General features: G+C 44.0%; 4 protein-coding genes across 7 annotated transcripts; 1 reads left to right on the forward strand and 3 right to left on the reverse strand.

The window, feature by feature from the left end:
• Window positions 1–966: 966 nt before the first annotated feature.
• LOC123039477 (mediator of DNA damage checkpoint protein 1) lies at window positions 967–7,069 on the reverse strand. Of its 3 annotated transcripts, XM_044462634.1 has the most exons (10): window positions 6,844–7,068; window positions 6,623–6,692; window positions 5,803–6,543; window positions 4,789–4,853; window positions 2,698–4,704; window positions 2,348–2,617; window positions 2,188–2,268; window positions 1,616–1,727; window positions 1,452–1,518; window positions 967–1,350 (listed from the first exon to the last, which is right to left on the reverse strand). In XM_044462634.1, the coding sequence occupies exons 2-10, from the start codon at window positions 6,672–6,674 to the stop codon at window positions 1,254–1,256; spliced, it is 3,492 nt and encodes a 1,163-aa protein (XP_044318569.1). In that variant the 5' UTR covers window positions 6,675–6,692; window positions 6,844–7,068; the 3' UTR covers window positions 967–1,253. The 3 variants fall into 3 exon arrangements, 2 of the variants coding, with proteins under 2 accessions (XP_044318569.1, XP_044318564.1); XM_044462629.1 differs by having other exon boundaries at window positions 968–1,350; window positions 2,698–4,853; window positions 6,844–7,067; XR_006417950.1 differs by lacking the exon at window positions 967–1,350 and adding an exon at window positions 1,856–1,898 and having other exon boundaries at window positions 2,698–4,853; window positions 6,844–7,069.
• A 2,935-nt stretch (window positions 7,070–10,004) lies between these two features.
• Window positions 10,005–15,003, forward strand: LOC123039495 (nucleolar MIF4G domain-containing protein 1). Of its 2 annotated transcripts, XM_044462647.1 has the most exons (14): window positions 10,005–10,269; window positions 10,848–10,912; window positions 11,022–11,113; window positions 11,215–11,875; window positions 12,002–12,069; window positions 12,197–12,279; window positions 12,580–12,679; window positions 12,867–12,952; window positions 13,040–13,122; window positions 13,281–13,417; window positions 13,508–13,609; window positions 13,698–13,991; window positions 14,082–14,204; window positions 14,435–15,003. In XM_044462647.1, the coding sequence occupies exons 2-14, from the start codon at window positions 10,906–10,908 to the stop codon at window positions 14,822–14,824; spliced, it is 2,226 nt and encodes a 741-aa protein (XP_044318582.1). In that variant the 5' UTR covers window positions 10,005–10,269; window positions 10,848–10,905; the 3' UTR covers window positions 14,825–15,003. The 2 variants fall into 2 exon arrangements, with proteins under 2 accessions (XP_044318582.1, XP_044318576.1); XM_044462641.1 differs by having other exon boundaries at window positions 12,867–13,122.
• LOC123039512 (probable calcium-binding protein CML22) lies at window positions 14,943–19,435 on the reverse strand. Its single transcript, XM_044462652.1, has 6 exons — window positions 19,147–19,435; window positions 18,940–19,073; window positions 16,004–16,207; window positions 15,712–15,911; window positions 15,430–15,604; window positions 14,943–15,316 (listed from the first exon to the last, which is right to left on the reverse strand). The coding sequence occupies exons 1-6, from the start codon at window positions 19,278–19,280 to the stop codon at window positions 15,198–15,200; spliced, it is 966 nt and encodes a 321-aa protein (XP_044318587.1). The 5' UTR covers window positions 19,281–19,435; the 3' UTR covers window positions 14,943–15,197.
• Window positions 19,436–19,745: 310 nt separating this feature from the next.
• On the reverse strand, window positions 19,746–22,396 carry LOC123159775 (pentatricopeptide repeat-containing protein At2g34400). Its single transcript, XM_044577884.1, has 4 exons — window positions 22,307–22,396; window positions 22,142–22,209; window positions 20,813–21,859; window positions 19,746–20,704 (listed from the first exon to the last, which is right to left on the reverse strand). Exons 1-4 carry the CDS (start codon window positions 22,394–22,396, stop codon window positions 19,756–19,758), a joined length of 2,154 nt encoding a protein of 717 aa, XP_044433819.1. The 3' UTR covers window positions 19,746–19,755.
• Between the last annotated feature and the right edge of the window lie 4,415 nt (window positions 22,397–26,811).

The following is a 26,811-nucleotide window of genomic DNA, read 5'->3' on the forward strand; positions in this document are numbered from 1 at the left end:
TTTGCACATGTTTTCTTTTGCCTTTTGCAATTGTAAATTTGTGCATTAAAATTATATATAGACTAATGATGTCGTTTTATTGGAATATTTGTGAAGCAAATTACAAATTAGTGGTGATGAAAAGAAAAAGAAAATGTTGTTTTGGAATTTAAATGAAATGCTTCTCAAAATACAATCAATTTTGCATATATTGACAAAAAGTAAACACTAATTTGAATATTTTTCATTCCATTCCATTCCACCAACCAAACATTGAGACGTAACCATTCCATTCCACCTCATTATTCATACTAAACACAGAGATGGAACCATTCCATTCCCGTGGAACGGAACCATTCCATTCCATTACACTTCGTTCCTGAACCAAACACACCCGTAGTTCCTCGATGCATTCCCGAGTGATATAGTGTTTGGTTCCAGAGACAACCTTAAGACCTTGTTCGGTTGACAGGGAATTCAGGGGAAGGGCATGGATTGGAGGGGATTAAATCTCCTACGGAGTACAAGTTAAAGTCCCCTCCAATCCTCTTCAATCCCTTTGAGAAGGGGTGTAACCGAACAAGGATTTATAGGGTCCAGCCGAGAAGAACAGGAAAAGATCAAGTTTAAAGAATGTCATGTATCTCAGAAGCTAGATCACTTCTCAATGAACAAGTTAAAACTGCCCCAACAAAAATGGATGGAATTATCAGCTTCGTTATCGACTAGGTATCAGTGAGAACATCAAGATGAATTAGTTATCAGTGAGGGTTTTCATGTGATTGCCACTTCACCATAATAACTACTCCCCCATTTCTATTTACTTCACATATTAGCTTTGTCTCAGGTCAAACTTTCTAAACTTTGACCAAGTTTATACAAAAAATAAAACATCTACAATACCAAGTCAATACCATTAGACTCATCATTCAGTATATTTTCATACCACATATATTTTTAATTGTGAAAGTTTAGATTGCTTTCGATGAACTTGGTCTAAAGTTTGACTTAGGTCAAAGCTAATATGCAGAGTAAATAAAAACAGAGGGGGTATTAAGAGAGGAGGATCAAGGCAGCCATTAGAAACTGGCCATCATAACTCATGAGCAGCTACAAGCGTGACCAAGATGCATGCAAACAAAGGTTTAAAGCAACCGAGACACATATAAACACCCTACAACTTACAGATTTTAATCACAACCGAGCTAGAACTCGAGGATGGGCATAAAACAGGCATGGGCTGTACCACATCATACATTTACACTGCTATGGTATCAACTCTTCGATACGGGCACAAACCGCCCGTGGGCACCGTCTTTCAGCCACCTCGTCGAGCGGGTCTGCTTCACACGGTCCAAGAAAAGGCGGTGTCTGCATGCAGATCAACAAACAACGGCTTTGGTCATCTATCAAGGGAAAATTCAAGTTTAAATTATTTGAAACAAGCCTAGCATCAGGGTTTCGTCACAAACCTCTCGTAATCGAGCTTCTGGGTGACTATACCGTTCAGCAGAAGCTCCGCATCGAAAACATCAACACCTGCAGGTTCATCTTTACATAAGCTGGCAGTCCAGATTCTGATTCTGGACGACAAAATATGGAGCAGAGTGAGATATACGATATAACTAATCATAACCTTTCTCGACGAGTGGAGCGCATGTTTCGTAGTCCTCTTCACATGAGATGACCAGTAGGTCATCTGGTGCTTCCTTTTCCTTCCTTATGGACCTACCCATCCTCTCCAATGGCTGCACAAAATCCACAAAGTTAAAGGACAGAACTGCATCTTTCTGCAAATCAAGAACTTTGTGGGTACCTAAATAAGTAAAACATTCTGCAGTTTTCTGGAACTTAATGAACCCTAAAACCAGAGTACCTGAATGAGTAAAGATCTGCAGTTTTGTGTAACTTCATGAATCCTAAAAGCAGAGTACCTAAATAAGTAAAAATAATCTTCCTTTTGTACAAAAAGATTAATCAAACATTTGGCCTGATAGCCAGCTAATATTTTTTTGACGGCTTTATTCATGAACAGAATAGGCTTATTGGTTTCACATGACATTACCATACAGACTGCAAAATTGACACTAGCAAATGGTTCCAAGCAGATCCTATACATCTGATTCTAGATATCATCCAGCCAATGTAAACATGCCATTTAACACAAAGAACATCAAGTATTTTTCAAAAAGAATATATGGCAATAACCTGCCCAGAAGATGCGGAAACCAAGCTTGTCACCACCTCCCGACTTGGCTTCACATTTTGTGTCACAAACACTCTTTTCCCCTACATTTTTTTAATAAATATAATTAGAAAACGATCTAGGAAAGACTGAGGCAAAAGAAAATTATACAATTCACTTTACCAACAGCAGAGGACTCTTGCAAGCTGAGGCCAGTGATATAGGCATGCTGAAACCCATCTCCTTTTCCTTTTTGGCATCCCTCAGAATATACTTCTTATCGTTTACAAAACAGCCTGCTGCTCCACAACTTTCAAGCCACATTGATGTCACTACCAGTTTGCCACGTGTAACTGCCTCCAGCATATTCTTTGTGCGGTAAAAACCATCCGCCACAAAATGTGTTGCATCTGCAACGGAAAGTGCTTCATGGGCTCCTAAGCGTGCCAAGATCTACAACATAGCGTTACAATTATACCTCATTTCAAATAATTAATGACTAGAATGTACCAACACAGAAATATAGTAGCTACCTTCTTCTGACGCTTGATCACATCCTCATCCAAATGATGGCTGAAAATAATACTGCAACTGGTCATATCTTTTCTTCTAGAATCCTTTCGGTATCGACTTGGTAGAGCATTTTCAGGATCTAACTCCAGCAGCTCTTTGGCAACAGAGGATTTCAACAAGCTCCTATTCGAAGCTTTCGATGGATTTAGAGGACTGAAAGCAGGCGACAATTTGTTTACCACTTTAGAAGGTGTTTTCAGGGCACTATTCGGAACTGGAGAGTTACATTTTGGTGAGTTGCTTGCATCCTTAACACCGGGTGGTTTCTTTTGTCGCCGATCAGAGGTACTAAAACGAGAAGTTTTGCTGTTAACTCCCGATGAAGAATCAAGTACAGGAGAAGCAGCTGATGATTGTGTGATAATACTAGACAGCAAAGAAGTTGATCTGCAATCAGAGCGCTCCCTCCTTGCATACGTTAGCAGTTCTGAACTGCTAATAAAAATCCGTCTTTTCTTGGATGGCCTTGTCACTTCTGGTTGTACATCATGACCTGTAGCAGCCTCGGTAACTGCAGGAGCCTTTGCCTGTACCACTGCAGTAGGTGTTCTTCTCTGTTTGGGGTGAGATGAGGGCTCTCTGCGGAAGACATGAGTTGTTGGTTCATCTCTTAATGGTTCAAGGTTCTGAGCAACATTTGCACCGGTATGCCGTATGCTTGCATCAGTACTTTGCTGAAGACCCTGAGCATTATTTGCACATGTATTCTCTGTGTTTTCTTTTAACACAGAATCCGAACCATATTCTGCGGTTCTCTCACTAATCATCGGTCTCTCGAGTACATGTTCACTATGGTTATTTCTTACTTCTCCAACAGTGGCCTTCTTTAAGTTCTTATTAGAACATAACTCAGGAGACTCATAGAGGTTATTTCTACCAGTGTGCCTTGTTCGATGAGCAATAGGTGTACTGTCATACTTATTTCCATCAACTATCTTCGTAACTTTATTCTTCTGTGGTACTGGCTTTGCCTGCTTATGTTTCGTCTTTGTTGCACGATCTTCTAAATTTTGTCGCACGTCTTTCTGAGGTTTGTGGTTCATCTCAGTTACTTTTATTCTTTTAGAACGTGTCGTGACACCTTCCTGGACGCTGCTGGTTCTCTTTCTAGGAGGGTCACTCTTTGGGTTACTTTTTTCTACTTTAGATACAACTCTCAGATCTCTCTTCACTGGAGGTTCAACTTCGGCTGACAAGTTTTCAGCAGGGGAACTTTGTGCCAGTGCTTCTATAGCTTCGATAGCCATTTGAGTATCCTGACCAACATCATGCAAATCCACACTGACCTTTTCCTGCTGTCTTTCAATAGGTTTGGCAGTTGATAGATGATCATCCAAGTCTTTCAAAAGGTTTTTCTTAGTCCTTTTTCTAGAAGCCATCTTACTCTTCACCTCACTTTTGAGTAGTCTCGAATCCGATGAAGGTAAAGTTTCAGTCTTGTCACAAAGTTTGGACTTCGTTCTCCTTTTGCGTCCCTCTATTATTTTCTTGTCAGGAGGTGCAATTTTTGTGGAGCACTTCTTTGGCCTGGGAATGTCTGATTTCCCTCTGCCAGCTGATTGTTGCAACAAGATATCCTTGTTTTTCCTGAAAAAATCACCTCCGCCATCATCCTCGCGACTATCCACCCATGCAAAGACTTCTGCCTTTCCTCTGGAACTTCTATGCCGGTCAACCTTCTCAGCCAATAGTAAAGTTCCCATCTTAATTGAAACAGGTGGCTTTGCTTTTTCTAATTTTTTTGGTGTTGGTTCTTGAGACGATATGCCGCCATTAATTGAGATCAACCCTTCCACAAAGTCCAAAGCATTTGCTTGAGATAGCTCACCAGGCTCCTGTGATCCGAGATAGCTTAGTCCAGCCAAACACCTGCTCTTGATTTCATTCTCTTCGTTCGTTGTGTCAGCAAAAAGCTTCTTTGCTGTTGAGCACCTGCCTTTGCTTTTACTCCCATCTTTTTCATGGCTCTGTACATAACCAAAAGACCCGTCATCAATCCCACGACCTGGGCAATCACCAAAGGACGCATTACACGAGGTAGAGTTGTCTACAATTTCCGTTCGGAGAAATGTTCCATTGGTCGAATCATGCCTTTTCCCTCGTCCCAAACTTCTGACTGTGGCAAGATCACATGTTTGTCACAGGAGAGCATGTTAGAAAACAAAAAAAAAACTAGATTTCAGTTTATTGCTACAATTTTAGTAGGGAAACTAAGGTTAAGATATGAACAAAAATGTTCTTCATGTTCTAATTCAGGAAAATAAATTTGACGACCAAGGGATGTCTTGAGTATCAGATTTGTGTAACATCATGGCATCTGTATTGAATGAAAAACAACAAAATACACTAATGATTTACAAGCCTTCATTCACAATATAAGGATCAACCAGGACTGAGCATGCTTCCCACAGAACATCACATGTGTATAACAAGAGCCTATTGGCCTAGAATTTTGCAAAATGGAAAATTTCTGGATGAAAAGCCAGAGAAAACCATATTCAAGTAGATCCAATTACCACATTACTTGTGTGTCCAAAAACATTCATGTGTACTTAAGAAATGGTGTGCCTAATTGCTGATACTTGCATTACCCTTGGAGTAGCTAGAACTATTAGATACAAGCATAGGCAAGATCTCCGGCGAGTAAGGTTAAACCAATGAAAGTGTGCAAATCTTTATCATGTTAAACTAGAGGTATTAAGAACTTTTTTTTTACTAATGACAATAATTTGTCATGTTACTTCTCTTGTAGCAACAAAAAATAAATCATGGATATAACTGCAAGAGACCTAAAGCTTAATCACCTCTTTGCCAGGAGTAACAAACATCAGGAACAAAAACGTGATGGGACCACATTTTCAACTGAGTCAGAGTACAGTTTGCAACCAAATGTATGACTTCTGACTTTGCACATCTGTTCATGGATAACTATTGAAAATCGCAGGACAATGACCGCAAGGTGCACATTGAACATCCCAGAATGAACTTTAATGGAATCTTACATTATACAGAGACAATGTGGAGCTATGTGACTAGAAAGGCATAGTTAGCCAGTGATAACTAACCTGTGTCAGCTTCTTCTTCCGTGGAAGCATCAGAATCTACCGAATCCTCGGCATAATCCTTCACATCTGTCTCATTATTTGGCAGGCCATCATCGTCACTTTGCACTTGAGTGCCCTGGCTCAACTCATCATCACCATCATCACCCATCTCTTTATCCGAGTCTTCAACCAACTGGGTCATCCCACGTTGATCGGCAGCGTCATCATCGCTGCTATCATTTACCCTCTCCTCTTCCTGACATTCCTCGACCAACTGGGTCGTCCCCTGTTGAACAGCAGCCTCATCATCGCTGCTATCATTTACTCTCTCCTCTTCCTGACATTCCTCGACCAACTGGGTCTCGCCGCTCCCACCATCCTCAACCTCACATTCTTCAACCAACTGGGTCCTATCCCCATCACCAGCTTCATCCTCCGTGCTGTCACCATCTTCCACTTCCTCCTCCTCTACTGCCTGCGTCTGCCCAGCGACGCCACGGGCATCATCCTCTGAGTCCTCCACCACCTGCGTGTCTTCAGACATCCTCTCCTCCCCTTCCCCCTCAAATTCATCATCAACCGCCTCGGTCTCCTCGTCGTCGTCCAGCGGCTGCGTCTCGCCATACAGCACACCGGCGTCGCCATCGTCCTCGCCCCCGCTCTGCGTCGTGTCACCAGAGCTAACTGGAGACCCTAATCTCAGACCGTTGTCATCCTCCTCGCCCCCGCTCTGGGTCGTGTCGCCGGAGCTAACAGGAGACCCTATTCGCAGCGGCCACAAACCTAAGGTCAGCACATTTACACGAACCGCTCATGGAAAGAACAAAACCAGGAACCTCACCCAATGGCGGCGTCCCTCCGTCGTCCACGACCTGGGTCTCCCCGCCGTCCATGGCGAGACAGCCACGAATCTGCACACACACGCCTCACCAATCAACACCAACCCTAGACCCTCATCCGTTTAATAGCACCACAATAATAAGAAAACAGAAGAAAAGATAGATGGGGGACACACATTTGGGGAAAGAACCGAAGGAACAATAAAAAACACAACCGCCGTACCAGGGGGTCCGCCGGAGATCTGCGGGGGCGTGGGCGGGGGGCGACTCCAAGAGCGGCGGCGCCTCCGCGATGGTTCGTGGAGGTGCAGCGGGGGGCAAGGAGGAAGCGGACGGGGGATCCGGCGACAAAAAATGAGGGCTTTTTCCTCTCCCCGGGGGATTCGGGAGTCGGAGTGGGGTTTAGGCGCCGCTTCTGCCTCTCTCTCTCCTGGGAGGCTGGGAGGGAAACAGAGCCGGGAGAACTGCCGAAACTCGCGCCCGCTGAGGCGACGGAAGGGATCGCGGCCGTCCGTTTTCGAAGCAACGGACAGATCGTGCTCGCGGTCTCTGGCTGGGGGGTGGGTGGAGACTGGCAGATAGTCGGGGGCTTGCCTGCAAAAGCGAAACCCTTCCCCGAACGGAAGAGGCCTTGATTGGATTGTTGGATTTCTTTTCCGGCTGTGACTATATTTTACAAGGCCCCAACAAAATACTGATACACGCATGTATTTTTTTTATTGTATAAGATATAAGATGTGCTTGGTTCGTTGGTCGTAAATCCGGTTGTAACTGATAAGAGGGTTCGGACTCATCATCACCAAGCTGGACGACCATGTCGCCAAGGAGGTGCACTCTGCCCCCAACTAAGAACGGGAAGGGGGGAAGAGGAGGAGGGGATACCTTGGCAAATCAGAGGAGGCCACTTGGAGCAGAAGTGAGTCGCCATCACCGTCAAGTAAAGGCTGTCGGTCAACGTCGTCAACAAGGTCACGAGCGAGTCACCATCGCGGCCAGGAGTGTGTCGTCGTCGTGCCTTAGGCCATCTCTAACATTGATCCGTAATTTTGCTCTAGCATCTGTCCGCAGACAGGAGAGGATCAGTACACGTACATTGGTGCGGGAGCCGGGCATCCAACGCTGCCATCATACATTTCAAGCATTGTTGGGACTAATCGTAAGAAATTCATGCAAACGCAACAGATTTCATATAAAATCATATGAAATTCATTACATTTTGGACGATTTTCAACTAAAACTATTCCGGACTAAGGAAAACTAGTCTACGGCTGGCTACGGCGGATTTCCGATCTCACAACACGAATACCCTCAAGTCTATGGCCGCTCGCGGCGGATCTTCATTGTCTTCCCCATGTCTGTCAACCCGCTCATCGGACTACTGTGAGCCCTGGAGGTATATGCTTGAACGCAAAGGGCGGCTCGCTTCCCCATGTCCGGCAGCACCGCTCATCGTAGTAGAATCGCTGAAATGTGCTTTAGCCAGAGGGAACAGGGACACCCGTGGCCTTCATGGAACCCAAGCGGCAACAAGCTCCCATGTTCTCCCTCTCCTCGATGATGGCAGCGGACACGAACATGCTGGAAGCAGCCTCGTCGATCTCCATGAAGCCGACTTCTTTCTCCGTCGGCAGGGCGCGGGCACGCAAACGTTGAAGGCAAATGGTGCTGTCGCAGGCATGGGAGGTGCGGTGCGACACGGCTCATCCACGACAGCCACGATGCATGTGTCAAGTCTTCTAGTCGATAGGAGACGCTGCAAGAAACTGCGCTTGGCACGAGTTGGTGCTATTTAAAGGCGGGACTACTTAAGTCGAAATGATATGGGTTTTCACTCTTTTCTTGTCCCTTTTTTTCAAGTTTTTTCCATTTTGTTTCTTCACCGGTTTTTTCTCCTTTTTAATTTGTTTTTTCTTTCTTTTTCATTTTTTCTTTATTTATTTTTCAATTTTCATTGGGTTTTTCTTTTATCCCTTTTTCCTAAAGTTTTGTTCCTTTCTTTCTCGTTTCTCATCAATTTTTTGTTTTTGCTTGGTTTTCTTATTTCTCCTCTTTTTGTGTGTGTTGTTTTTTCTTATGTTTCTTTTGATTTTCACTCTGCATTTTTGTATATGTCAAATTTTTTTTTCTGATGCATGTTTAATATTTTTTATTACAAATTTGCCCTTTTTTGAATACATGGTCAAAGAATTTCCATACATATTTTTAAGTATTAATTAACATTTTTCAAATACAAGATTAACATTTTTTTGAATACATGGTCAACATTGTGTCTATACACACTTTTAAATATTTTTGAATTCATGATTAACATTTTTCAAATACAAAATTATTTTTTAACACATGATAAAGAAAATCTATACACGTTAAACATGTTTCGAATGCTTGATAAATTTGTTTCAAATACTTGTTCAATTTTCTTCAAATGCTTGATTAACTTTTTTATATACATGATCAAAGTGTTCATCATATTTTTAATACATGGTTAACATTTTCACTATACACATTTAACTTTTTTCAAATGTTTTATTAACATTTTAAAAATACTTGTTCAACTATTTTTCAAATGGTTGATTAACATTTTTATATACTCTCTCCGTTTCTAAATATAAGTCTTTTAGGGATTTCAATATAGACTATGTACGGATGTTATAGAATATTTTAAAGTCTAAATTCACTCATTTTACTTCATATGTAGTCAATATTGGAATCTATAAAAAGACTTATATTTAGGGACGGAGGGAGTACATGATAAAAAATCATCATTACTTATTACATGGTCAACATGTTTTCTATGCACGTTTAGCATTTTTCAAATGCTTGATTAACATTTTTAAAATATTTTCAACATTTTCTAACATGGTTGATTAACTATTTTACATATGTGATAAAAATAATCATTTTTTATACATGGTCAACATTTTTTTCTATACACATTTAACATTTTCCAAAGTCTTGAGTAACATTTTCAAGCAGTTTTCAAATTCTTGATTAATTATTTTAAAATACATGCTCATATTGTTTCATACATTTTTTTCTGCATACATTTTTTGTATATGTGATAAAAAATTTCTCTATGCACATTTGACATTTTTAAATTCTTGGTAAACATTTTTAAATTTTTTATGTAGAGTAATTTGTGAAATATATTTTTAGAGTATTTGGATGTATAAAAGCAATTAAGTGGAAATAAAAAAACGAAAAAACGCGCATAAAAACAAAACTGAAGACCAGGCTGAATGTTCCCGTGCGCCTGGGCCGGCCTAACTCGAGCCGTCTCGCTGAAGGCGAGATATACGGGCGCCCGTTCCAGTGGCTTATGCGAAGCCCACCCACCCCTGAAAAAATAAATGTGAAGCCCACCCGTTTTTATTTCACAGGGGTATAGTTTACAGGTGTATTGGGCCCCAAAACGGCGAACCAAGCGGGGCCGAAGGGTTTCTCTATCCATCGTCCCCGCCGCCGCCTGCTCGCTAACCTTTCGTCCAAGCCGCCGGATCGCCACAGCAGCCGCCGGCCCCCGCGGCGCCGCCACTGGCCAGCGGCACAAATCGCCCGCTGCCCACCGCCCACGGACGACCAGCCCACCGGCACACAGCAGCACGCGGACGGCGAGTTGGCCGACCCACGACCCCACGCCGCACGTATTTTGGTATAGCTTCTTTTGTTTATATCTACTCACTTTTCATCTTGTAACAAATGGGAACAGAGGTTACTTACTAATGACAACGTTCAGAATTTGAAAATTTTCACGTTCTTCTTTAGCTTGGCCCACGCAACAGTTCGTTTGTAGCTCCGCCACTGCTGTCCAGTAGCCAACCGTGCAATGAGAAATTGGATGTTTGTAAGAGGAGCTCACATGAACCCCAATCAGGCAATTTCAAGAAATTTGGAATTTATTTCCTAAACTACAATGTTGTGAGCCTTGTTTCAGCTGTTTATGTTATGTTTTGCCAAATAGTGTAGTATGGCACTTGGATTAGGTTGATTTTTTTTTTCTTTTGGAGTGTGCACACCCTCCATTTAATTGCTGGGTCTGCCACTAACAGGTGTAAACAACAGTATGAAATCATGTATCCGGTTTGCGGCATCATGTGACACAAATCATGCTTTCTACATTATGGAAAACCTGGATAAAGGAATCCTGATAATTAAGAAAGTGATTTCAGCAGAAGAAATAACAGGGAGAAAAAACCCACTGATGCTAATCATCTGTGGTTGTTTTACCAGCTCTGACTGAGTGGCAAGCAAGGAGGGCAGGAGCGTGGATCAGATTGGAGGAGAAATCATGACTGGTAAATTTCTTCCTGGTATTGTTGCTATAATCTTCAGTAAAGGCGGGCATGTCCTGTGGTGAATTTACAGCGCCGTCTGTTCTGTTGGTATTTTTTTTCTTTTCCTCAGGAAAGGAAGAGCAGAAGTCTCGCAAGGAGAAGCGAAAGGAAGCGAGATCGGAGAAGCACAAGCTGCGGTTTCTCTCTTGGGTTCAGCACCAGGTGAGCGCACCGAAATCTTTAAAAGAAAGTAGAGAAGAGTATCAGTCATTTCTTGGTAGATTAAGATTTTAATTTTGACGGGTGGAATTATCTTGATTCAGGGTGGCAAAAATAAGAAGACGACAGTGGTGTCCATGGAACCTAGTCCAGCAGAGGAGGTAAAACCAAAGAAAGAACCCAAGAAGAGGAGGAGGGAGCCTGAGGATAGCCACAAGCCCAAGTCCAAATTCCAGGAGTATCTTGAAATGGAGATGGGTGGTGCTGCCGTGGGCAGAGAGGAGGATCTGGAGATGGAGAAGAAGCTTGCAAAAAAGCTCAGGGTGAAAAAAGGAAAGCTGGGAGGTCCAGATGATGGTATGGACGATCTTTTTGCGGACCTCGGATTTTGCGGTGACTATGGTTCGGATGGTGAAACAAAAGATACTAAACCAGAAAAGAAAAAACGGAGCAGGAAAAATAAGAATGTGAAAGATGATGCCATGGAGGAGGGCAGTGGGAAGGTAGTGGATGATAATAAGGTAGACAAGAAGAAAAAAAAGAGGAAAAATAAGAAAGTGAAGGACGATGCTTCGGAGGAACCAGGTGGTGGAGGTGTGGAAATGGCTGAAGAAAGTGATGTATCAGTTCACGAATCTGAGGATGAAGAGCCTAATGTGGTTGAAACACCCCCGGTGTCAAAGGCGAAGTATGTACCTCCTAGTCTCCGTGCTATTTCTAGTTCAGAATCAGAAGAAATCTCTCTGTTACGCCGGAGAGTGAGAGGTGTGACTTCCAATTCTATCCCTTTTTTTTCAGTTTTATGCAACACATTTCTGATTTCCTTATCATTCTATCCATTTTGTTTGGAACCATATTCTCATGGATGGTTTCATTTCCTGTATACATCAGGACTTCTGAACAGGCTTTCGGAGTCCAATGTGGAGTCTATTACTCAGGAAGTTGCTGCAATTTTTCGTGTATAGTCCTATATCTTCCCCCTTTTTTCCTTCTAATACTATATTGCGAAGCTTCTTTCAGATCTTCTGTTTTAGCTTGATTAATGACTTAGTACTTCTGGTTCTATTCCTATTTATCTGTTAACAGTCGGTTCCACGAGGTGTTGGCTGTCAGTTAATTGGTGATGAAGTTTTGGCAAGTTGTTCCCGGGGACCTCGTGGAAACGAACAGTTAAGGATCTTCCGTATAAGTCACATTTATTTGGTTATTATGTTAGCATGCTCACAGCTTAAAAGTTCCAATATTTGTTGAAAAATGAAGACTTTAACAAAATGGTTCTGTGTAATCATTTTAGAATGAGTTCGAGGGATCAACCTTAAGACATATGTGTAGGCAGATGATAAACTGGAAAGGATTGGTATCCTAAAGCTTTCATTTGGGAAAACCTTCTGTTCTGTTTGTTATGCTACTCTACTAAGGTAGGAGGTTGGTGAACTGAACTAATGAAATATGTTGTTTCATTTGTGCAGGTATGCTGCTGTATTTGCAGCCTTTATTGCTGGTATGACATGCTTGGTTGGTATGGACTTTAGTGCCAAAATCCTTTCCTCTCTTGCGAAATCTTTTGAGGTATGACTATTCTGATTAAGATAACACAAGGACCTTTTACATGTCTCTTTCTACCTAAATATATCTCCATCCCTTCTGCCTTGCTATGTATCTGCTTTGTTTCAGGATACTTAAATCATGTTTATCTTTTGATGTTTCCAGTTTAGTTATATTTTCCTTATGTTAGTTTTTCGTCCCTTGGTGACAGGATGAGCACTCAAAAGACGATGGGTTATCAGTGAGAAATCTTATGTTACTTTTCTCTTATTTGTGCATATTCGACGTCATTGCATGGTCTGTGGTCTCACTGGAACCTATAGCGTGCTCTTTTTTATATAAACATGTCAGAGTAAGTTCTGATGATTTTGTTTATTGTTGCAGCGATCTTGTGTATGATCTTCTCTCAGTGCTGAGTGAGCGCTTGACAGAGCTGGATGTCTCAACAGTGTTAACCATCCTGCAGTGTATGTAGCATTTATAATGTCTTTCCATGCTTAAAAAAAGAACCTTTGCAATGCCTTACTCATCTTACACCATAATAACTGTTAATCTGTCATAGAACCATCCCATGTTATTCTGTTTCTGAGTGAAACTCGGGATATGTTTTTATCTTTGTGGACAGGCTGTGGAATGAAGCTGCGGGGAGATGACCCAGGTGCAATGAAAGATTTTGTACTCAGCATTCAGAACTCGGTAAGGCAGTCCAAATTGCGCTCAGCTGGCCGAGAAGATGGAAAAGCAGATCTACATAGTAAACGAGTGAGTTGCCTTGTTTTATGCACCTGTTTTAAAAAGTAATTCAAGTTGGAGTAGTTTTAAGTTTTGTATCTGGTTTAACTTGCCATGCAGATGGAGTTTATGCTTGAGACGATATGTGACATTAAGAACAACAAGAAAAGGTCCAAAGAGGATCCTTCACAGCATACCCGTGTAAAAAAGTGGCTTCAAAAGGTTTGTACCAGAACTTCATCTCCCGATGCCTGAACAGAAACCTTTTCCTGCTCATTTAATAATTTGTTTTGTTTTTGCTTGCCTGCAGCTAAAGTCAGAAGATATCCTCTTGCGCGGGCTAAAATGGAGTAAGCTGTTGGATCCTGAGAAAAAAGGGCAGTGGTGGTTGTCAGGGGATGTATCGTCCACAGCAGGCAATGTTGAAGATGTTGCAGCAGTTATCAGCAAGGAGGTTGTAGAGGCACAGAAACTGGTTCAGCTTGCAGCCGCCCAGCGGATGAACACAGATATACGAAGAGCAATCTTTTGCATCATAATGAGCGCTGAAGACTATGTAGACGCTTTTGACAAGATCCTGAGGCTGGACCTATCTGGGAAGCAGGTCTGCATTGTTTTTTTTCCTGCGAGATGCTGTTTTCTGTGTGTACGTGTGTCAATATTATTTAACTTTTTTCTCTCTATTGCTGTGCAGGATCGAGAAATTATGAGAGTCATTGTTGACTGTTGTCTGCAAGAAAAGACTTTCAATAAATATTACACAGTCCTTGCCTCCAAGCTATGCAGCCATGATAAGAATCATAAGTTCAGTTTACAGGTATGACATTGCATTCTTATAATTTTCCATATCTATAGACTACAGTAAAGGTATTCTGCCTCACAAGTTAGTGCTTTACTGCTTCGTTTGCGGAGCAAGTATACCTTTTCCTTAACATATACTCGTAGATATTTAATAGATGCAACATGTGTGCATGAAGATAAATTGATATCAGACTTGTATCAATTTTAACATTTGTGTATTCCTATTTTATTTTGGTGTCATTGCAGTACTGCATCTGGGACCGTTTTAAGGAGCTAGATGAGATGGAGTTGAGTCGGTCCATGAACCTTGCAAAACTAGTTGCAGAGATGCTCGCAAACTTCTCCTTGTCGCTAGCAACACTGAAGGTTGTCAACCTGGCGAACCCAGTGGAGATGACCCCCAAAAAGACCATGCATTTCAGGATGATGTTTGAGACCTTGATGCAGAAAGAAGACTCGCTTATGTGGAACGTCTTTACCCGTATCGCTGGGAACCCGGAGCTCGAGCTCTTGAGAGATGGAATCGTGATGTTCGTCCGACAGCATGTGATCGCCAAAGACGCAGGGAAGGAGTTGGCTGGCAAATTCAAGATCGCCAAGAAGGCGCTTGATAACTCTGCTGGAGTTTTGATGTAATTTGTCCGGCGTGTCTTCCCTGTCTCGGTTACATGACACGCGGGCTCTCAGTTTTGTTCGGTATTCTGAGGAAATGTAGACAGATCGTTTTTGTACCCTACATGATGATTTCTTTGAATTGATGATGCAAATTTGTATTGTTCCATAAAATTAATGGTCATTATTACATACTATACAAACTTTCGGGATGCAGTCTCTTGGCCACTATGCTGTCTGCTGTGTATACATGAAGTTCCATCTGCCCTGAACATCTGAGGTTAACTAATGACACCATAACAGACGGTGCTTTGTCATAAAACATGTAGGATTAACTTGCAAATGGTGATTGCTTATATTTTTGACAAACTGATGAGGGGAAGAAGCCTAAACTACACTACAGAGAAGTGTCGTTGCTTTCATCTCCTTCCTCGGGCTCGAGCCCTGCCCATCTGATCATGGAGAAGAGGAACTCCTTGAGGTTCACCTTGCCGTTCTTGTTCAGGTCCATCTCCTCTGCAACAAGGTACACGCACCAACATATTATAGTCTGCTTCTGTTTGAATTTCACATGAATCTTGTTTATATGCATGGAAAAGAAATAAAGGGGGCAGCACAAGAGTACTGACTGAAGAGCTGTGTGGTGATGTGGGTGGGCGTCCTCTCCCGGTCAGACTCCTCGTTCATCCTCTGGGTGACGTCTTTCCTGGTCACCTTGCCGTCGCCGTCCCTGTTGAAGAAGAGGAAGGCGTCGATGAGCTCGTCGAAGATGTAGTTGAGCTTGTCCGACTCGAACTCGGAAACCTGACAACAAACCAGATAGAACAAGCTTCATCAGTGAACCATTGAAGTCAGGAAGAATTCTCCTGTCAGACAGCCAGGAGGAAGATGTGGTTGGTTGGTTACCCTACCCGGCGCGTGACGTTTGGGCCGAAGAGCAGGTACATGAGGCAGATGAGGACGACGAACTCCTGGAACTGGATCCCCTTGCGGCTGTCGACGTCGCAGTAGCGGTGCACGTCGTCGGCTTCCTTCTCCGACATCCGCACCTCGAGCTTGCTCAGGCAGCTCCGCAGCTCCTCGTTGTCGATCGTCCCGTTGGAGTCCGTGTCTGAAAGTTGGACAGCTCACACTTCTAATGCATGCAAACTCCGAAGCTCCATGGGTGCTAAACTTAGCATGGTGGCTTCTGCTCTTACGTACCGTAGAGGTCGAAGACGTCCCGGATGTCCTTGAGGCCGTCCTTGAAGCGAGGGAGGCGCATGGTGATGCTGTTCACCGACCGGAACGTCTTCTTCCTCGCCTTGGCCCGCTCCCGCAGCGCCTCCGCCACCTTGTTGTCCAGCTCCCTCTCCACCCGCCGGTGCTTTATCGGGGCGGCGAGCCTCGACGCCGCGCCCCCCATCTCTTCAGAGAAAGAGGGAGAAAGATCACACCCAGACCTGAATCAGCCTTGACGCCTGCGCTGCCTTGCGGGGTGGAATTGAGGGTTTTGTTGTTTGGTGTAGTACGTTTGTTGGATTGGATTCTGAGTGGGGGAATCCGTCTGGTTACGGCAATCTCCATTGGCCTGGGATGAGGTAGAATCTGATGCCCTAAAAATAGAAGTGGACGCGGCAGCAGCAGGACGTCTGCCATGCGTGCCTGAATATGCAAATGCTCCCACTACCGACTGCATGAAAGAGATTTGGTCCTTTCATTCCCTTGTCCGTTGCGCTCTCTTTTCTGCTTGACCCAATTTTGTTGCTTGTGTTATCATCAGCAATCAATGCTTTTACGCCCCAAAAAAGAGAGACCATCAATCAATGCTATTTTTGTGAGATAGACTCACAAGAGACCATCAAGTCAAATGCATCAAGGACGGAGCAGGCCAACTCTTGGTGAAGGACGAAGAGATTAAGCATAGATGGCGGGAGTACTTCGACAAGCTGTTCAATGGGGAGAATGAGAGTTCTACCATTGAACTGAATGACTCCTTTGATGAGACCAGCATGTGTTTTGTGCGGCGCATCCAGGAGTCTGAGGTGAAGAAGACTTTAAAAAGGATGAAAGGAGGCAAGGCGATGGGCCCTGATTGTATCCCCATTGAGGTGTGGAAAGGTCTCGGGGACATAGCGATAGTATGGCTAACCAAGCTTTTCAACCTCATTTTTCGGGCAAACAAGATGCCAGAAGAATGGAGACGGAGTATATTAGTACCAATCTTCAAGAACAAGGGAGATGTTCAGAGTTGTACTAATTACCGTGGAATTAAGCTGATGAGCCATACAATGAAGCTATGGGAGAGAGTCATTGAGCACCGCTTAAGAAGAATGACAAGCGTGACCAAAAATCAGTTTGGTTTCATGCCTGGGAGGTCGACCATGGAAGCCATTTTCTTGGTACGACAACTTATGGAGAGATATAGGGAGCATAAGAAGGACTTGCATATGGTGTTCATTGACTTGGAGAAGGCCTATGATAAGATACCGCGGAATGTCATGTGGTGGGCCTTGGAGAAACACAAAGTCCCAGCAAAGTACATTACCCTCATCAAGGACATGTACAATAATATTGTGACAAGTGTTCGAACAAGTGATGTCGACACCGATGACTTCCCGATTAAGATAGGACTGCATCAGGGGTCAGCTTTGAGCCCTTATCTTTTTGCATTGGTGATGGATGAGGTCACAAGGGGTATACAAGGAGATATCCCATGGTGTATGCTCTTTGCGGATGATGTGGTGCTAGTTGACGATAGTCGGACGGGGGTAAATAGGAAGTTAGAGTTATGGAGACAAACCTTGGAATCGAAAGGGTTTAGGCTTAGTAGAACTAAAACCGAGTACATGATGTGCGGTTTCAGTACTACTAGCTGTGAGGAGGAGGAGGTTAGCCTTGATGGCCAGGTGGTACCTCGGAAGGACACCTTTCGGTATTTGGGGTCAATGTTGCAGGAGGATGGGGGTATTGATGAAGATGTGAACCATTGAATCAAAGCCGGATGGATGAAGTGGCGCCAAGCTTCTGGCATTCTCTGTGACAAGAGAGTGCCACAAAAGCTAAAAGGCAAGTTCTACAGGACGGCGGTTCGACCCGCAATGTTGTATGGCGCGAAGTGTTGGCCGACTAAAAGGCGACATGTTCAACAGTTAGGTATGGCGGAGATGCGTATGTTGAGATGGATGTGTGGCCACACGAGGAAGGATCGAGTCCGGAATGATGATATATGAGATAGAGTTGGGGTAGCACCAATTGAGGAGAAGCTTGTCCAACATCGTTTGAGATGGTTTGGGCATATTCAGCGCAGGCCTCCAGAAGCTCCAGTGCATAGCGGACGGCTAAAGCGTGCGGAGAATGTCAAGAGAGGGCGGAGTCGACCGATTTTGACATGGGAGGAGTCCGTTAAGAGAGACCTGAAGGATTGGAGTATCGACAAAGAGCTAGCTATGGACAGGGGTGCGTGAAAGCTTGCTATCCATGTGCCAGAGCTATGAGTTGGTTGCGAGATCTTATGGGTTTCACCTCTAGCCTACCCCAACTTGCTTGGGACTAAAGGCTTTGTTGTTGTTGTTGTTGTAGACTCACAAGGGACTATGTTCTTCAAGATTCTGTGTCAACATCGAAACGAGCAGCGATCCGATTACTGGTCGACACTAGAAAGTGCACATACCGATATGAGCACATACCGGATTGTCCAAGGAAAAAGGATCACGAGCGCATACTGGTCCCCAAGTCACCAGGACGGCATAAGTGGCAGTCCAAGATTATGCGTACAATCTATTCAGTGAAAAAACACGCAACGGACATAAACCCACCCAATATTGCAACAGGATATATAACTTTTGTATAATAAGGCAAACATGCATAATCCAGTATTGACATGGAAGTCGTAAACACTATACGGCAACCCAGCTATAGCACAAATAGAAGATGCTGATGTTGTATGGTACCGAAGGCCGCGCATTGCACAAGTCTTCTCTGATACAGAAACTCAAAGATTGTGAACCAGAAGGTTTCCCTGGGAATTCTATCGATTTCTAGAATCGCACATGGTTGGAAACAAGCAAAATAGTATAGGATACATACTTTGGTCTGTTTTGCAGTACAAAATACTTGTACAGGATTTTTAGACTGGCAAATGGACCCCACAATTATACCTTCATTCTTTCGTTTGTCCCTACAAGTATTTGATTGAAAGAGTTCTGTCTCAATCCATTCTTCGAAGAATTGATTGTTCATAGTCACCGATGTAAGATGATACTGGCAGTAAGAACATCCCAGCTCCTGACCTCTGCAACAATTTTAAAAGATAAGTCTACAATCTACACAGACAATTAGGGGAAAACCAGTAATGCCATTCTTACCTGAAGAATTTACCCCCCAAAAAATCTGCATGAATGCTGACTTGGAGCAAACGTAGCTCCTCTGGATCCCATCTCCACTCCACCTGGAATGCTATTTTTCCGAAAACACCAACATTAGGTGAGTGCCAATTCATTTTTCTTTTAGACTAGAGTCTTGAATATGTTCAGCCAGAAGATGATACAATGTAATAATTTATATGACACTTTATGGTTTTCCATATTCGTGATTATATAGCATGCTCTGACAACTCGCAAAACCAATTGACTCCATTGGCGAATTGAAATCGGCTCTTGAAAGTTTCAAGGGTGGCTACAACTGAATCAGGTATTTTCATAGACACAGCTCAAGCAGCCAACCATTGCACATGACTAAGCATGGTGCCATAAAATTCAAAGATCTCTGTTGATAGGTGATTCAAAATAGACCTGGTTCGATCCGGGTATCCAGTCATAGAGAAGGAATGCAAAACAATATTCCATCTTGGCAATCCAACATTTATATTCAGCATTTCAGCAGATGTTTCTGCTCCTCTGAGAAAAAAATAAGAGTCACCTCCTTTCTTTCACGTATGACTGCAATACTGAGGCTGATCTGCATCTGGTTGTGTGTTAAACCAGATCAAGATTTGGAACATATCCCTCCAGTCTCATCTCATCAACAAGCATGTCGAGGAGTTGATACATATCCTCCGCACCATGCTGTGGTTCATCCCCTGCATAGAATTCAAGAACTCTGCCGCTAACTTCAAGCCAGCTGCAACCTGGAATTTTGCTGACACCTCTCTCTCTCATCAGCCCTCTCATCCGTGCAGAGTCATCTAATCTATCTGAGCTTGCATATATCTTGGATGAAACCACGTAGTTCCACGAGTTTGAGGGCTCCAGCAGCATGATCCTGTTGATGACCTTGACACTGACCTCAACATTTTTGCATTTCCGACAAGCAGCAAGCAAAGCCCCCAACATCACCGCATCCGCCTTACCATGGATCTTCTCAATGAAATCCCATGCTTCTTCTAAATGTCCGGCACGTGCCAATAAATCAACCATGCAGGAGTAGTGCTCGATCTTGGGAATGATTTGGAACTCAGATGTCAAGGAATCGAACCAACGCCGGCCGTCTTTCAGTAACCCTGCATGCACACAAGCAGAAAGTACTCCTATGAAAGTGATATCGTCCGGCCGGAGCCCTTCCTCCTTCCTCATCAGTTCAAACTGCCGAATAGCTTCATGGCCTCGCCCATTAAAGGCAAGACCACAAATCAAGGCATTCCATGAAGCTTCATTCTTGCATGGCAATTTCTCAAACACTTGTATGGCTCTGGTAAGATCTCCACACTTTGAGTACATATCCACTAAAGCAGTCCCAACATAGACATTGCCGTAGAAGCCTCTTTGTGAGGCATAGCTGTCGAGTTCGGTGCCTAGCTCCAGAGCTCCAACTGCAGCACAGGCGGAGAGCACCCCTACCAAGGTTATCTTATCTGGACGTGCCCCTGCTTGCCGCATGCTGTGGAATAAGGAAATGGCTTCCTTTGACATGCCGTTCTGTGCATACCTGCGTTATCATACACACCATAGACAAATGATCAGGCCCGCCAGATAAGACTACATTCATGAGAGATTATTTCAAAATGAGGACCGAAGTGGATCTATGGATACTTGCCCAGTGATCAAGGCATTCCAAGCGACGTTATCCTTGTCAGCGATGGCATCGAACACTCTCCTCGCCTCCGCCATCTCTCCGCACTTCTCATACATCCCAACGAGAGCCGAGCCGATGAGCGATCCCACCTCCATCCCCGCAGACCTCACCCAGTCCTCCAACCACCTGCCAAGCATCAGGTCTCCGGCGTCCCTGCACGCCGCGAGCACGACCGCCACGGTCACCGCGTTGGGCGCCACCGCGCCCTCGGCGACCATCGCGCGGAACATGCGCGCCGCGTCGTCCTTCATCCCCGCCGCCTGGTACGCCTTTATCATGGAGTTCCAGGAGACGACGTCCCGCCGGAGGATTCCGTCGAACACCCTGCGGGCGGCGCGGGGGCGGCCGAGGTTGGAGTACATGGTGATAAGGGAGTGGACGGTGTGGTCGTGGCTTTGTAATCCGAGCTTCTGCAGGAGCGCGTGCGCCGAGACGGCGAAGGCGGGCGCGGGGCACCGTGCGGCGGCGAGGAGGAGGAATGGCAGCGTGTAGGCGTCAGGGCGGAGCGCGGAGCGGAGCATGCGGAGGGAGAGCTGGAGGGAGGTGTGTGGGCGCGAGGCGGCGAAGAAGCGGAGGGCGACGTTGAAGGAGAAGGCGGTGGGGGCCGGGTGCGAGGCGAGCAGGAGGAGCGCGTAGTCGGCGGCGGCGGCGCTGGTGGTGGCGCCGGAGGAGGAGGAGATGGATAGGAGCTTGGAGAGGAAGTGGTTGTACGGGAAGGGGGGGTGGTGGTGGAGGATGTGGGCGTGCAGCTGCTGTATGGTGGAGAGTGAGTGGCATCGCGAGTGGAGCTTGGAGACGGCGGAGGAGACGGGTGGCGCGCTGGGCATCGCCGCCGGTGACGTTTGGTACTGCTCCTTCGGTCCTTCTTCCTTCCTGCCTGCCGCTGCTGTTCCGGGCCAGACACGCACGGCCCACTTCAGGCCGGCCCTTGATTTTGCAACATGCCTGTGAGGTAGTGTTTGCAACACTGTCTGCCTTGCTAGCAACAGTATAGGCGGCCTGGATTTCCTGCAAAATGAATCAGCACTATACACATCAGGGAAAAAAAATCCGCTCAGATCAGGAAAAACTGGTTCCACACGTGTAATGCATTGGTTCTGAATACAAATGATTCATCATTTATGTTCCTATATTTCCGGTGCAATATATTCTGATCATGTCGTTTATCACGTCTAGTTTTTTTTCCGGGAAACTTTGAGAGCTTTTATTCAACAAAGGCATTCATGCGGCAGTCTGCAATGAGACTACTGATCAAGAACAAGGGGTAGAGTCCAGCCAACTTTTGGTTACCATGAGTGAGCAAGCATGCTTAGCACACAAATGAGCCGGCAAATTAGCTGATCTAGATACATGTTGAACTACAAATGTACCAAAAACTAAGGATAGCTCTTCAATTTCATCTAGTATCGGGGTCACAACAGAGCGACCTGTGCGGCGAGAATTTCACAGGTTTACCAACGCCAAGCTGTTCGTCTCCAATATCACATGTGGTATGCCTTGTAGGTTGGCGAAAATAACGCCCTCACGGAGCGGGAGCGTCTCCATGATCAGGGGATCAGTCACCCTCTCGTGTGGTTTGCACCAAGCTCCGAGAAGACAAGTGGCTGATCGAGCAACACCCATTACACCTCCTTTGCCCTCATCAAAACTGATTGCCCCATCACAGTTTATTTTGATCACTTCCTGCTCTGGAAGCCTCCAGCCGTGACCTGGTAGTATGGATGCATGTTGTTGAGGAAGCTCAAGCAAGGCCAGGGCCTTCCGAACTCTCCTTACAACATTACCTGGGTCAAGTTGATCATGGTCCTGTACCCATCTGTTTCTGGAGTGCCATATCGATCACATCACCCTAACAATTTTTGTTCGCTCATTGTCCGAGAACCGTCTGTCACAAATAATATCCCGTGACCATGTGTCAGGGTGCAGCCTCGGCAAGCGGAAATCGAACAAGGCATGTGCTTCATGCCAGAATCGATGTGCATGCGTACAATGGATCAGAACATGCACTAAATCCCCCCCCCCAATCGCAAGACACACGTTACAGCGATCGATCTCCTTGATATGTCTTCGCTTCAAGTTTTCTTTCACTGACAAGATATTGTTCAACACTTGCCACCAGAAAACCCACACTTTAAGGATCACTTTGAGTTCCCACAGTGAAGTCCATAGCTGTCGTTCAGTCTGTGAGGTACCTGTAACTGCACCTTCATCTCGAGCTGAAATCTCTTTTTGATTCACGAGAGCACAGTACGCAGTTTTGACAGTATAACTTCCTGTAGGTTCAAAGGCCCAGGCTTGAAAATCTTCTCCACCACCATTGCGCAAAGGTATATTCAAGATTGTCGTAGCATCTGGTACCAGAAAAAAATCACGAACCAGCTCTTGATGCCACGTCCAATTGTCAATATCGATCAACTCGCTTACCCGCTAGATTGTCGTATTTGCTAGTCTAAACATTTGTGTTATGGATACAGTTTCAGGAATCCACTTGTCCTGCCAAATTGAAATTGTGGAACCATCACTGACCCGCTTTATTAGACTTGTCTTCAGATCATCGTGATGTCTACTACACAACCTTCTTCTTGTAGATATTGTTGGGCCTCCAAGTGCAGAGGTTTGTAGGATAGTAGCAAATTTCCCTCAAGTGGATGACCTATGGTTTATCAATCCATAGGAGGCGTAGGATGAAGATGGTCTCTCTCAAACAACCCTGCAACCAAATAACAAAGAGTCTCTTGTGTCCCCAACACACCCAATACAATGGTAAATTGTATAGGTGCACTAGTTCGGTGAAGAGATGGTGATACAAGTACAGTATGGTTGGTAGATATAGGTTTTTGTAATCTGAAAATATAAAAACAGCAAGGTAACTAATAATAAAAGTGAGCAAAAACGGTATTGCAATGCTAGGAAACAAGGCCTCTAAAGTCACTAATAGCATAATTGGATCACATAGTGCAAGTTCTCTCAACAATAATAACATAATTGGATCACATAACTATCCCTCAACATGCAACAAAGAGTCACTCTAAAGTCACTAATAGCGGAGAACAAACGAAGAGATTATTGTAGGGTACGAAACCATCTCAAAGTTATCATTTCTGGTCGATCTATTCAAGAGTCCATAGTAAAATAACATGAAGCTATTCTTTCCGTTCGATCTATCATAGAGTTCGTACTAGAATAACACCTTAAGATACAAATCAACCAAAACCCTAATGTCACCTAGATACTCCAATGTCACCTCAAGTATCCGTGGGTATGATTATACGATATGCATCACACAATCTCAGATTCATCTATTCAACCAAGACAAAGTACTTCAAAGAGTGCCCCAAAATTTCTACCGGAGAGTCAAGACGAAAACATGTGCCAACCCCTATGCATAGGTTCATGGGTGGAACCCGCAAGTTGATCACCAAAACATACATCAAGTGGATCAATAGAATACCCCATTGTCACCACGGGTATCCCACGCAAGACATACATCAAGTGTTCTCAAATCATTAAAGACTCAATCCGATAAGATAATTTCAAAGAGAAAACTCAATCCATTACAAGAGAGTAGAGGGGGAGAAACATCATAAGATCCAACTATAATAGCAAAGCTCATGATACATCAAGATGTATCACCTCAAGAACACGAGAGAGAGAGAGAGAGAGAGATCAAACACATAGCTACTGGTACATACCCTCAGCCCCGAGGGAGAACTACTCCATCCTCGTCATGGAGAGCGTTGGGATGATGAAGATGGCCACCGGAGAGGGATTCCCCCTCTGGTAGGGTGCCGGAACGGGTCTATATTGGTTTTCGGTGGCTACGGAGGCTTCTGGCGGCGGAACTCCCGATCTATTGTGCTCCCCGATGTTTTTAGGGTATATGAGCATATATGGGAGGAAGAAGTACGTCGGTGGATCTCTGGGCTGTCCACGAGGCAAGGGGGGCGCGCCCAGGGGGGTGGGCGTGCCCCCCATCCTCGTGGGCAGCCCGGGACTCTCCTGGTCCATCTCCGATACTCCGTGGGCTTCTTCTGGTCCAAAAATAAGTTCTGTGAAGTTTCAGGTCAATTGGACTCTGTTTGATTTTCCTTTTCTGCGATACTCTAAAACAAGGAAAAAACAGGAACTGGCACTGTGCTCTGGGTTAATAGGTTAGTCCCAAAAATAATATTAAAGTGTATAATAAAGCCCATAAACATCCAAAACAGATAATATAATAGCATGGAACAATCAAAAATTAAATATACGTTGGAGACGTATCAGCATCCCCAAGCTTAATTCCTGCTCGTCCTCGAGTAGGTAAATAATAAAAATGGAATTTTTGATGTGGAATGCTATCTAACATATTTATCCATGTAGTTCTCTTTATTGTGGCAAGAATATTCAGATCCATAAGATTCAAGACAAAAGTTTAATATTGACATGAAAATAATAATACTTCAAGCATACTAACCAAGTAATCATGTCTTCTCAAAATAACATGGCCAAAGAAAGCTATCCCTACAAAATCATATAGTCTGGCTATGCTCTATCTTCACCACACAAAATATTTAAATTATGCACAACCCCGATGATAAGCCAAACAATTGTTTCATACTTTTGATGTTCTCAAACTTTTTTAATCTTCACGCAATACATGAGTTTGAGCCATGGACATAGCACTATAGGTGGAATAGAATGGTGGTTGTGGAGAAGACAAAAAGGAAAAGATAATCTCACATCAACTAGGAGTATCAACGGGCTATGGAGATGCCCATCAATAGATATCAATGTGAGTGAGTAGGGATTGCCATGCAACGGATGCACTAGAGCTATAAATGTATGAAAGCTCAATAAAAGAAACTAGTGGGTGTGCATCCAACTCGCTTGCTCACGAAGACCTAGGGCATTTTGAGGAAGCCCATCATTGGAATATACAAGCCAAATTCTATAATGAAATATTCCCACTAGTATATGAAAATGACAACAAAAGGGACTCTCTATCATGAAGATCATGGTGCTACTTTGAAGCATAAGTGTGGTAAAAGGATAGTAGCATTGCCCCTTCTCTCTTTTCTCTCATTTTTTTTGTTTTTTTGGCCTTCTCTTTTTTTGGCCTTTTTTTTTCTTTTCTTTCTTTTTTTTTCGTCCGGAGTCTCATCCCGACTTATGGGGGAATCATAGTCTCCATCATCTTTTCCTCACATGGGACAATGCTCTAATAATGATGATCATCACACTTTTATTTACTTACAACTCAAGAATTACAACTCGATACCTAGAACAAAATATGACTCTACATGAATGCCTTCGGCGGTGTACCGGGATGTGCAATGACTCATGAGTGACATGTATGAAAAAATTATGAATGGTGGCTTTGCCACAAATACGATATCAACTACATGATCATGCATAGCAATATGACAATGATGGAGCGTGTCATAATAAATGGAATGATGGAGAGTTGCATGGCAATATATCTCGGAATGGCTATGGAAATGCCATAATAGGTAGGTATGGTGGCTGTTTCGAGGAAGATATATGGTGGGTTTATGGTATCGGCGAAAGTTGCACGACACAAGAGAGGCTAGCAATAGTGGAAGGGTGAGAGTGCGTATAATCTATGGACTCAACATTAGTCATAAAGAACTCACATACTTATTGCAAAAATCTATTAGTTATCGAAACAAAGTACTAGGCGCATGCTCCTAGGGGGATAGATTGGTAGGAAAAGATCATCGCTCGTTCCCGACCGCCACTCATAAGGAATACAATCAATAAATAAATCATGCTCCGACTTCATCACATAACGGTTCACCATACGTGCATCCTACGGGAATCACAAACTTCAACACAAGTATCTCTCAAATTCACAACTACTCAACTAGCATGACTCTAATATCACCATCTCCATATCTCAAAACAATTATCAAGTATCAAACTTCTCTTAGTATTTAATGCACTCTATATGAAAGTTTTTA

The sequence above is a fragment of the Triticum aestivum genome, chromosome 1A (genome assembly GCF_018294505.1).
Source record: "Triticum aestivum cultivar Chinese Spring chromosome 1A, IWGSC CS RefSeq v2.1, whole genome shotgun sequence".
Classification (NCBI taxonomy): Eukaryota; Viridiplantae; Streptophyta; class Magnoliopsida; order Poales; family Poaceae; genus Triticum; species Triticum aestivum.

What these genes read in the sequence shown, in the direction of transcription:
- LOC123039495 (XM_044462641.1), top strand. An exon ending in GGACCTCGTGGAAACGAACA is followed by an intron (nt 12,280 to 12,579) that starts GTTAAGGATCTT and finishes TCATTTGTGCAG; the next exon opens with GTATGCTGCTGTATTTGCAG. An exon ending in TGGACCTATCTGGGAAGCAG is followed by an intron (nt 13,992 to 14,081) that starts GTCTGCATTGTT and finishes ATTGCTGTGCAG; the next exon opens with GATCGAGAAATTATGAGAGT.
- LOC123159775 (XM_044577884.1), bottom strand. Translation starts at nt 22,396, where the DNA reads ATGGAGACGCTCCCGCTCCGTGAGGGCGTTATTTTCGCCAACCTACAA. An exon ending in AGACGAACAGCTTGGCGTTG is followed by an intron (nt 22,210 to 22,306) that starts GTAAACCTGTGA and finishes GTACATTTGTAG; the next exon opens with TTCAACATGTATCTAGATCA. An exon ending in TGGAATGCCTTGATCACTGG is followed by an intron (nt 20,705 to 20,812) that starts GCAAGTATCCAT and finishes ATGATAACGCAG; the next exon opens with GTATGCACAGAACGGCATGT.
- LOC123039512 (XM_044462652.1), bottom strand. Translation starts at nt 19,280, where the DNA reads ATGAATTGGCACTCACCTAATGTTGGTGTTTTCGGAAAAATAGCATTC. An exon ending in TTGGGGGGTAAATTCTTCAG is followed by an intron (nt 19,074 to 19,146) that starts GTAAGAATGGCA and finishes AAATTGTTGCAG; the next exon opens with AGGTCAGGAGCTGGGATGTT. An exon ending in GGACAAACGAAAGAATGAAG is followed by an intron (nt 16,208 to 18,939) that starts GTATAATTGTGG and finishes CTTTCTCTGAAG; the next exon opens with AGATGGGGGGCGCGGCGTCG.
- LOC123039477 (XM_044462629.1), bottom strand. Translation starts at nt 6,674, where the DNA reads ATGGACGGCGGGGAGACCCAGGTCGTGGACGACGGAGGGACGCCGCCA. An exon ending in TTTCCGCATCTTCTGGGCAG is followed by an intron (nt 1,728 to 2,187) that starts GTTATTGCCATA and finishes GATTTTGTGCAG; the next exon opens with CCATTGGAGAGGATGGGTAG. An exon ending in CAGAAGCTCGATTACGAGAG is followed by an intron (nt 1,351 to 1,451) that starts GTTTGTGACGAA and finishes ATCTGCATGCAG; the next exon opens with ACACCGCCTTTTCTTGGACC.